This window comes from Microtus ochrogaster, unplaced genomic scaffold (genome assembly GCF_000317375.1).
Source record: "Microtus ochrogaster isolate Prairie Vole_2 unplaced genomic scaffold, MicOch1.0 UNK8, whole genome shotgun sequence".
Taxonomy (NCBI): Eukaryota; Metazoa; Chordata; class Mammalia; order Rodentia; family Cricetidae; genus Microtus; species Microtus ochrogaster.
In genome coordinates this window covers 1563535-1574367 of record NW_004949106.1, presented here as the reverse complement: position 1 = coordinate 1574367, position 10833 = coordinate 1563535, and the positions used below count along the sequence as shown (strand labels likewise).

Here is a 10833-nt window from a genome sequence, read left to right as displayed (position 1 = left end):
AAAAAAAAAAAAAAAAAAAAAAAAAGAACACCAACACCACTGGATATTATCAATAAAAGGTACAGTGGTATAGGGCTTTGATAAAATGCTTTTCCTTTGGAAGAAGGAGCACAGCAGATTCCTTTGGATGATCGCTTCCTTGCCACACTACCAGACGCAAGCCTGCAGCCAGACCAAGCGTTCATCTTGGTTTTCATGCCCATCTCTGGGAAGGTATGAGGTCACAAGGTTTACAATAGCCACTGGCATCTTTGGTTTTTATTCCTGAATTAGCCTTGGCATAGAGAAGCAAACAGAATAGAGTTTGCAGCAAATAACCTTAAGCATGCAGAGGTGCGGATCTTTCCAGAGTAGACATAGCCAGCTCCTTCAACAATGTCTTACAGCATCAGAATGGACCTTCTCCCCATCCAGCTCTTAGGGTCGGGACACTTGGATCCACAAAGCAGATCGGTGAAAAGGACCGGAACATTTAATATATAGGAGAGGAGATTGCACCCCAAAGAAGGACCGGTACATTTAATATATAGGAGAGGAGATTGCACCCCAAAGAGGTTTGATCATTTCACCCAAGATGTGCTGTGAAACCTCAGTGGAAACAGGACCCCAGGCCACCACCCACCTCTGAAGAGCTAAGTAGAACAATCACCTTAACATCGTTCGGCCTTACTGGTCCAGACTGATGTTTTCCTTAATGATAATTACAGAGAAGTGCCCAGTGCCCCAGTGAGGTCCGGTTACACGAGGATGTACCTAGCATTCCTCTTCTGAACCTGACATGATCCCCTTGCTCTATTTTTACTAAACATTTCTATTTTGTTTTGTGTCCTTTGATTTCTATCAGCGTTGTTGACCTTATTTGGGGAATTTTTAAGCACACAACGGATAGCTGCATAACCTATAAACGCCCGACTCTTTTCTGCTCCCCTATGGTCACCGGGGCAGGACACTGCTAAGTCTTTTCCATCACACATCTGCTTCCTGAGAGGCGGGACGTCCCACCTGACACTCCAGCCGTGTCTCTGAGGCCATGGCGGCACTGTCACACGTGAGCGGTGTCTGGGAGCACAGAGCATGCGTGATTGGGGGGCTCCGCGCTCCCACGTGCTGTGAACCCTTCTGACACCGTGTCTTGTGAAACCTTAAGACGGCGAGTGTAAAGGTGCATGCTTGGGATGGTGATGGCCGTCACTTCACACCTGTGTCAGCACTGGGGTGACCGAGGAGGCGAGAGGCTGGGCCAGTTTATCCAGCTGCTCGTTTGGCACCTTAGATCACAGAGGCCTTCTCCCGGGTGCCAGCCTGCTGTGGTTGAATGTGTTTGGCACCTGTACGCTCACATAGCTCATGGCTTGTTCTGCAGCTGGCAGGACGGTAAGGGAAGGGTTAGCAGGTGTGACTTGTTTGAGGAGATGTAGCACAGGGGTGGGCCTTGACATTTAAAAAGACCACACCTTCCCAGTTCGATCCCACCACATCTCATGGTCATCTTCTCAGCATCTGAACTCCTGGCTACCGCGCAAGGCTATGCCTGCTGCCATGTCCTCTGCCATGACTATCACCGACTCTACCATCCTCTGGACCAGGAGTCAGAATTAAATGCTTTCCTTTAAAAGTTGTCTTGGTCTTGATGTTTTATCATAGCATTAGAGAAGTAACTAAGACACTGTGATATAAAACCCCTCACACAGCGGGCTCACATTCTTCCATTTATGCAGCTCTTCTCTGCACTCCCCCACCGGTCTCTTCTTACGCTCTGAACACCTGGCCAAACCATCTGTTACCCCACGATCATTCTATTCGTGGGACACCTGCATGTTCCAGAAGAAGGTGATAATCACATGCACTATCTAACTCTGTCCATTGGGAAAACGTGCCCCTCACCAACTGCTAGAGAGACTGTCAAGCACACTTGCCATCCTGTCTGTACCTGCATCTGCTGCCTGCCAACCTGTGAACCAAGCTGCATCTCTCTCCGTGCCCATCAAACCGTCAGTGGGATAGTCCGCTCTGCTCCATCATGGAGTGTGAGCTGAGGGAGAGAGGCTGACATGGGATGCCTGCTGGCTGGGGTCTACACTTGCCCATGTGCCTGCTTCCTCCTTCCGTTCCCACTTGTACTTTGCCCTGAATCACTGAAAAGTGATTTGCTCTAAGTTGTAAGTTGTACACAAGACGTTTGTCATATATTTTCAAAACTTATGTCTTATTCTGTGGGTTTCTCTCTCTCTTTCCTGTGCTGGAAATGAACCAAGAGCCCTGAACACACTAGACAAACACTCCATCACCAATTATATCCTTAGCCCTTGTTTTGTTGGGACACGGTCTTGCTACGTAGCCCAGGCTAGCCTTGGAATCTAGACCCTCCTTCCTCGCCCTCCTGATTGGTGGGAATGCTGTTGCCATCTTTGAAGTTTTGATGAAGTTCATTTATCTCTCTCCTCCTGACTCCCGTGGTCCCAGAGACTCTTTAGATACGGGGCCCATATCTGTCCTGATTAGGAAAGTGGGGTGATTGCTCTCAGGGAGAAATGAAAAAAATAACTACATTTCCAGATCACAATAGGAAAGAAATCATTTATAAAATCGTCATTCATTAGATAGTATAATTGTGTTGGTGTATACATACCAAAAGCGAGCACAGCCTAGCTGTCGTATTTAACTGTACAGATGTGAGGGGCAGAATAACGAATGAATGAATAAACAAATGAAGAAATGAATGAATGAAACCACTTCAGAGGAAACGATTTAATATCTGTGCGATTTACAAGAAGATTTATAATTACTTAGAGCATTTATAATTGCTGGAGCATCCTGAAGTGAAACTTCCAAATCAGCTTCGTGAAAATCAGCTGTGGATGATTCCGGGCTGTGAAAAATCTGGCTTTAATGGTTACCATCTTCCAGCAGAGAGACCGGGAGGTGCATCCTGCAGACGGGTGGACCCAGTCCCTGCAGTTCGCATCTGACTCACACAGGGATGCTCCAGGGAACAAAGGATCCAGGTTCATCCCTTGGAATCTGGACAGAAAGAGCAAGTTTGGATGCTTATCAGTTAGAAACACGCTGGTGACTTAGGTTAAATAAAAAGCAGAAGACAATGAAGGCTAAAACCAGCACAGGCAGCAGGGCCAATGAGAGAGCAGAGAACCACATCACGTGATGTACAGAGGCGTCCTGGACAGGATCCAGCAGAGGGGTGGAGAGCTTTCCACCCCATGTGGAGAGGGCTAAGAAAACGTGGAGTCTGTGGCTGTTTGTCCAGGGTGAGGCCCAGGATCCTATGCAGAGCCGACACGGAAGAAGGGCTGAAGGGACACCCCCACAAGTGAAGGAAACTTGTCTTGTAGCTGGGGAGGGAACTGAGTGGCGCGGCTTCCTTTACTGTGAAATATCACAAATCGTGCTGCTGTACAGACAGCGGAGAACCCTAGTGTGTGCTCAGCGTGGACGCTGCACTGGAGGGGTCTTTCCCTCACGCTGCCAGGGCCTGCGTGGGTGACAGTTGGACTGTAGCTCAGTGACCTTGACTCCTGGCTGTGTTCCAGGTTCAAGCCACAGCCCCTGAACTCCTAAGCCTGACTCAGGGGAAACAGAAAACTGAGAGCAGGAACCTTCTGGTTCCCTCACGTGATAAGGGCCCGAGCACCCAGGAGACCAACAGAGGCCAGGCTGATGGAAACACACAACCAAGGGGCACAGGTTCAAGAGCTACTCCTTCCAACTCACACGCCCTAAGGGGTTCCTGCTGTTTTCTCTTCCATGGAAAACCACAGCAGTGGGCTAAAGAAACGTGGCCATGGAGCCAGGGGACAGAAATGAAGAATTTTATGATTTTTTTTATCTCGAGTGCAACATACCATTTTTGTGAAGGTATCTTCACAGGCCATGCGGATCTTCTCTGGAGTCAGTGGACTTTTGAACCTCAGTGGCGCAGAGATGCCTCTCTCCTGTCTTGCTGCGCGCACTGCATCATGGATGGCAAAAAACACCGAACAACCCAGGAAGACCCCAGACTCTCCTAGACCCTTGAGAGAAATGAGCCAGGTAGGTTAGGACACAAAATGCCCCTCCCTCTCTGAATATAGTTCCATATGCATATATGTACACACATGCAGTATACACACACACATATATGAAACCTTCAGACTGCCATACATATATGGTTTTTGAAAAAGTAATTTACCCACTGGCCTTAATATTTTTATATTTAGAATTCCAGCTTAAGAAAATGATTTCAAATGGAGCAAGCATATATAGAAATGAAGTTGATGATTGCAATATAAAAAAGTCTAATGGAATCTGATAGTCCATGTTAGGCCTATTGGAAATATTGCAACATGTCGTTAAGTTACTTTATAATTAAATGTTTACTTTGGACTCCTTCTGTAGTGCCCTAAAGACCTCAGACACCAAGTAGACCAGTGTCTCCCCGCCCTACAGACAACAAAGAAACCCGGGCTCCGTCAGCAAGCACAGCTCACCTTAGAGGAATACAGGGTATTCGAGTGCTCAGACGGTGGCAGGAAAGAGACGTGCATCTCTGTGGGGATGTCGCAGATGGCCGGGATTTTGTACTGATTTGGACCGCGGCTGTACAGAACCCCCTGAGGGGAGTAACTCAGCTCCTCTATGGTGTAAAGTCCCATTCCTTGAACAAATGCACCTTCCACCTGAGGGCAGAGAAGGAATGTGTCCCACCAGGAGGCTTCCCAGGAGCATGCCCGCTGCCTGTGGCTTGCCTGACCTGGAGAACTGCAGTTCAAGGGGCCTTCCAGGGCATCTTGGAGAGTGTCCCCAGGACCCCATCTACAGCCATTTCTGTATGTCCCATTCAGTGCTAGACTCCAAGTCAGTGGCCTTGGGTTTTAGTTGTAGCCATTGCAATGGTAACTCTGAATGAGTCTGCACAGGCCTGTGCACACACCATCATGTCTTCCTCCAGTGAGGCAGACGGAACCCTTCACGGACCCATCTGCCAGGGTAAGGCCCCCAGGGGGTGTTTCCTCTTCAGACTCACTGCACTTCCTGCCCCCCCAAACAGGAAACAAGAACAAACAGTTACACGTACCTGGCCTATGTCCAGGGCTGGGTTTATGCTGTGGCCAATATCCATCACAATGTCTGTTCTGATGGCCTACAAAAATAAATATTTAATGCAGGTAACACAGAGAGAAGAAGCTGAGAAAATGCCTTCTTCCAGGTATGGGGCAAGTGTTTCTTTGGACAGATCATGTTATTTTCATGATAAAGAAGCAACCAAATTTTCATTGTGTAACTGCAGGGAGCCGGACAGGATCCCTGTACCACGTTTGTTATCTAAAACCTTTGTTTTTGAGATAGGGTCTCATGTAGGCCATACTGGCTTTAAATGTCGCCAAGGTTGTTCTTCAGCTTCTGATTCTCCTGTGTCCACCTCCCCACTGATTAAAGACATGCACCACCATGCATGGCTTATATGGTATTGAGGATTGAACTCAAGGTCTCGGACATCCTAGACACATGCTCCACCCTCTGAGCTCCATTCCCACCCTCCATTCTGCATGGCTTTAAAAACCACATTTATTTATTTTTATTTTTTTGTGGTTGGGTGTTTGCCTCCATGCCTGTGAAGGGAATCTAGGCAGCTCCATCTTGGTGGGTTTCTCTCCCTTTCTCTCTGCCTTGCTAAAAACCATCAGATGACATTCCCAAAGACAGCCATCAAGGTCTGGTCACTAATATGGCCGCTTCCTCCTTCTGAGGCTATCAATGTCCAGCTATCAAACTATTGAAGTCAAGCAATCAAAATTCTCCTTTGGCTCACCTAATTAACACCTCATCCTAACACGGGGTTTCCCCTTCTCCCTTTATAAACCCACCATTTTCCTCTGTGACATGTCTGTGTCCCTGTATCCAGAGGCAGAACTTTGTCATCGGAGACAATTACCCACGCCGGGTCTCCCTTGTTCTCTATCTCCTGTCTTTGTCTCTCATTCTCTGCCCTCTGTCTCTCTGGGGCAGATAAATCTCCACTGTGCTGAGAACTTGACCTTGGGGGTCCAGAGCCAATACTTTTCCTCTCATATCACAGTATGTCTGGCCACTCTGTGTGTGCTTGGTGACCACTGAGGTCAGAAGAGGGTCATACCACCAGAACCTGGAGTTACAGGTGGTTGTACGCCAGCATACAGTGAGAACTAGGGACAGAACCTGGATCTTTTGCAAGAGCAGCGAGGGCTCTTAACCACTGAACCATCTCTTCAACCCCACACAGTGCTCTTAGCCCCAGATTAAGTAATATTTGTTTTCCAAGGGGATAAAAAAGTTCATTTGCTTTGGATTAGCTTCAAGACGGCTGATTCAAGAGACTGAATTTAATCTATCACAACAAACAGTGAAACAACAAATGTCAATATCTCTGTCCTTCAAAAGCCTCGTCACAAAGCCCTGTGGCTTCTATCCAAGCTAATCCATGGAGTCTACCCAGCCCGGTGACATCACCAAGCCATGGATCAGGACGGGGCAGCAGAAAGTCAAACTGCTTTCCATTGCCATAGAGCTCCATTCTGTGGGCGGGGGAAAGAACAAACGTGAACTTAGGACTTGTGTTCTGCTCACCTAAAAGTGCAGAAAAGAGCGGGCCCTGCCTGTGCGCTGGCAACACCTCCATCCTCCAACAAGTTGGTAGATTCTTGGTGTGAATGATGGTTTCCACCATGCAAACACACTCTGTTGATCGTTAAGGAGCAAAGAAAATGCACAGCTGGGTGGTGGTGGTGCACGCCTTTAATCCCAGCACTCCGGAGCAGAGGCAGAAGCTTAAGTGGGTCCATAAAGGTCCAATTACAGTAAAACAAGCAAAGAAACAAAACCCTGAACCAACACCAGGTTAGTCATTACTGTTCTGAGCGCCCACAAGGCCAAGACATAAGAAAAACCTAAACAGGTATGTTCCCACTGACTTTTTATTTGAGGGCAAAGGGATTCAGAGATTAGTTAGCACGAGAGAACTCTCAGCGTAGTGTGGGACAGCCACTCTAACCCAAGAGTCAGGCTTGAGGTGACAGTCCTCTGCTTCTGTCCCAAGTTCCCCAGAGAGATGCAGTCTGCGCTAGAATCCAGACAAATCTGATATTCTATCAGGGAGGCTCAATGAAGCTATAGCTAATTTCAAAGATAAGGCTGACTCTACTTTGAAAATATATGCTAAGTAGATATAAATGAAAAGTTATGCATAACAATCTAAGAACATAGACACAAAATTTTGGAAATATCAAAGCTGGAGGTTGCTTCTTGGCAGGTTTTGGGGCAGAATTGTCACTAACCTCGTAGCTTAGCGACATGACATTGTGAAGGCTACCACAGTCCCATTTGAGGTACCTGTGCTCATATATTATACAATGGCCAATGAATACTTTCTTTACCACAAAAGGCCGAGTACAAGAAAGGAAACCAAGTCCTTGAAGCTGTTGTGTGTGTCCAGGAGTGTGCATCTACATCCCACCCATCCTATAAAAGTAAAAGATGACACTTAAGATATCCGAGGAGAGGGCATGATTGACCACTGCCTCTCCTGAGCTGACCCTTGGTCCTTCTTAACAAGCTGTGGACACCTGTGGTGCCCTTCAAGAGCATCGTGCTAAGACACTTCTCATAGGAGGTAGGATTGCTGGTTGAGGAAAGAGTCTGCATGGAAGCTGTCGTCGGGCTGTTTCGAAGTCATTTCTTTCCTATTTCCAGTTAAAACTGAAAGAAGGAAACACCTAAGAAGAAGGATTATGATTTTCCACAGAGGGTGCTATAATGCTAAGGAAACGCGTGAGTTTCATTTTTTTTTTTTTTTCTAGCAATACAGAGAGATCACCCTTAGGGCTAATGCATGGTGCTGCCACACACCCAACTTCCTTCCAGTAGGCAGCATGTGTGGAATTTTTCGCATCTCACCCAGTACAGTCAGGGGACATCCCCTGGTGGCACTGACCTTGTGGTTCCCAGTCAGGCAATCTATTTCCACCTCTGAGCAGGCAGCTCCAAACACAAAATACTCGAAGATATGGCCTTCCCCTGTCTCCCAGTTCATTTCCGCCTCATAGCCCCTGAAAGAAACAGAATTGTTGAGGAGCACTGTTAGGTGATCAACTCCTGCAATCTCAAACAATGATGATTAAGACAGCAAAAAGGGAGCTGTGGCACCCAGAGGAGGACCCGAGTCTAGGGCCATGCCAGCACATAACACATGCCTAACACATGTGTCCAAGAAACACGTCTTCTATGGTCCTCAGATTGAGGGTTCAGCCTGCATCTTAAAGCAAACACGGTTTCAAGGGGCCTTATGTGCCTGCTTTCTCTCCCTCTGGCTCCAGGATTCAGTGTTGCCTGTGAGGATTCAGGTCCCCTGGCTCCCATGAGCTGGCTCTGTGCTTGCTCCATCCCCCTCTCATCAGTAAGAACACGTGAATGTCAAAGAGAAAAGAAGTCCAGGCCAGCAGCCTGCTGAGTCCTCTCCCCTGTCTCCCCTCTGTCCCCAGCCTGGAGGTGGCCATGAAAAAAACGCTACCAGTGTCTGTCCCTGATAGGCAGCTGGAGTCCCAGGCAGAGTGAGAACAGGAGCTTAGACCCTGCCCTGTCTCAGCACTCTCTCCACATGGAAACAGTCAACCAACCGTTTCCTAGAGGGTGGGATGCTCAGGGCTCCACAGCTACTCAGATCTCTGTCTGCTCACACAGGAGGCACCTATCCTAATTTTGGCTTCACTTTCACCCATACTCTTGGGTCTTAACTTCAGGGATAAATTGCACTCTCAACAAAAAGCCATGGCTGTGGATTTCAAGCACCAGTTCACAGAAAGCCACATCACGGCCACAGTGGGAACCGAATCAGCACCACGTTCACCTGTGTGAACTATTTTCCCCAGAGCAGGTCACCTGGGAACTTGGATTAAGTAGCAGATAAAAGTCTCTTCCTACAGCAGGGTAACTGAACGTAGTGCATCAGGTTGGGGGGCCAAAATAGCAAATAGAACTGAAATTCTTCCTCAAGCTCATACCGGAATTTTTCATGACATTGGATTGAAGGGACGGTCTTACCTGAAATATCCAATAGCCGAGAGGCTGATGCTCTGGTCAAAAGCGGTCTGCGCCTGGGGAGGAACGAGCAGAGCAAGATATAAGAAGGAGTCCTGAGAGAACTGCTCAGGAGTTTGGTTTATCTCAACATGTCTTAAGTATTCCAGTCACAAGGATGGCCCGAGATGAACAATTCCTGTCACCAATCTCCATCTTCATAAGCAACCATGGCTCAATGGGTGTAGTAGCCACACTAGCTCAGTGTACATGGTTGTGGTAAATGTCTGCTGTGATATGTTATGCTCGTCAACTGAACTATAATGGTCGTCCACGTCCCGCTTATGAAGGGATCATTCAGTCATCTGGAGAGACTTGGGCTGTTACTTCTGGGATACACTGGTTGGCTGTTTAATTTTATATCATGTGTACATTACAGTTTCAGTCGGACAGATTGATTTTGCTAAACTGTGCCATGACATCAACAGGTCTCCCATTTCTGCAAGGACATATGGTTGGCTACTCAACAGATAACCAAAGGTCAAGTCAACAGACTCAAGAGAGATGGTGACAGGTGCAGTGTTATGGAAGAAGACAGACTCCATGGCAGCATCCTCCAATGGATGGCAAAAGAGGATGTTCCAGAATTACATCTGGGGGCAACTTTCTCCAGTCAGCCATTCTCAATCTTCCTGAGGTCAGGTGACACTAGGCAGGGGGAAAACAATGATGCCCAGAACAGATACAGAAGTTTCATATTCCATAATAATAATAGTAGTATTAGTAGGTAGTTTGTTTTTCAAAACAGGTTTTGGTTTTTTGGTTTTTTGTTTGTTTTTGTTTTTGTTTTTTTTCTGAATAGCCCTGGCTGTCCTGGAACTCACTCTGCCAACCAGGCTAGCCTCGAAATCAGAGATCAGTGTACCTTTGCCTCCCGAGTGCTGGGATTAAAGGCGTGAACCAGCACCACCCAGCTTACTCCATAATTGTGAATTAATGAAATCAGCCTTTATGATAGCAGGAGCTTCTGGGTGAGAGAAAGGTGACTGAACTGAGCCACCAGGATTTAAGGCACACTGCTTATACTCTCATACTGGGCTAGCTCAGCGCTGGGGTCTTTCCAAGCAGAACGGTATGCAAACCTTTGCCAAACCTGTCCTTTGATACTGCAGAGCTAATCACGTAGAGCAGTCGGCATGGCAGCCGCACCAGGGGTTATTAATGTAAGCTCCACATCATCCAACGCTTCACAATCCGCCATTGTGAAAACTTAGCTGGTCTACGACAGGGCGTGTGTCTTCTCCTCCAACCTGACTGCCAGTGCCCCAGGAAGCAGGCGAATGTTTCCAGTCCACTGGTCCAGTCTGTGACTTGTAGAGAATATGCCCTATTAAATGTTTTATTCTTGTGTGTATGGATGTTTTTCCCGAAGGCTGGACTGTGTGCGCACTGCCTGCAGAGGCTGGAAAAGGGCATCAGATCCCTCGGAAGTGGAGTCACAGACAGTTGTGAGCTGCTGTGTAGGTGATGAGAATTGAACCCAGGTCCAGCGGGACAGCAACACGTCCTCTTAACCCGTGAGCTGTCTCTCCTGCCTCTGGTTTCCCATCTCTGAGTGAGCGTCTATCTGGGCTTGGCAGAATGATTCCAGCATTGCTTTTCTGTTTAGGAACAGGGAGCCTGAAGGAGGAGAACACACTGCAGGTATCCAGGGAGCATCCAGGTTCACACACAGCAGGTATCCAGGGAGCATCCAGGTTCACACACAGCAGGTATCCAGGGAGCATC

The 10833-nt window shown here is 47.6% G+C and overlaps 1 protein-coding gene across 1 annotated transcript in view; it reads right to left on the bottom strand.

The window, feature by feature from the left end:
• Window positions 1-2733: 2733 nt before the first annotated feature.
• Window positions 2734-10833, bottom strand: part of LOC101994726 (aldehyde oxidase 1) — a 52139-nt gene continuing 44039 nt past the window's right edge. Inside the window, exons 30-35 of the mRNA XM_005366346.1 lie at window positions 9070-9122; window positions 7964-8078; window positions 5072-5137; window positions 4485-4673; window positions 3861-4028; window positions 2734-3021 (exon numbers count right to left, since the gene is read on the bottom strand). Coding sequence (XP_005366403.1) covers window positions 2971-3021; window positions 3861-4028; window positions 4485-4673; window positions 5072-5137; window positions 7964-8078; window positions 9070-9122 — 642 coding nt within the window. The 3' untranslated portion in view covers window positions 2734-2970. The remainder of the gene's footprint in view (window positions 3022-3860; window positions 4029-4484; window positions 4674-5071; window positions 5138-7963; window positions 8079-9069; window positions 9123-10833) is intronic.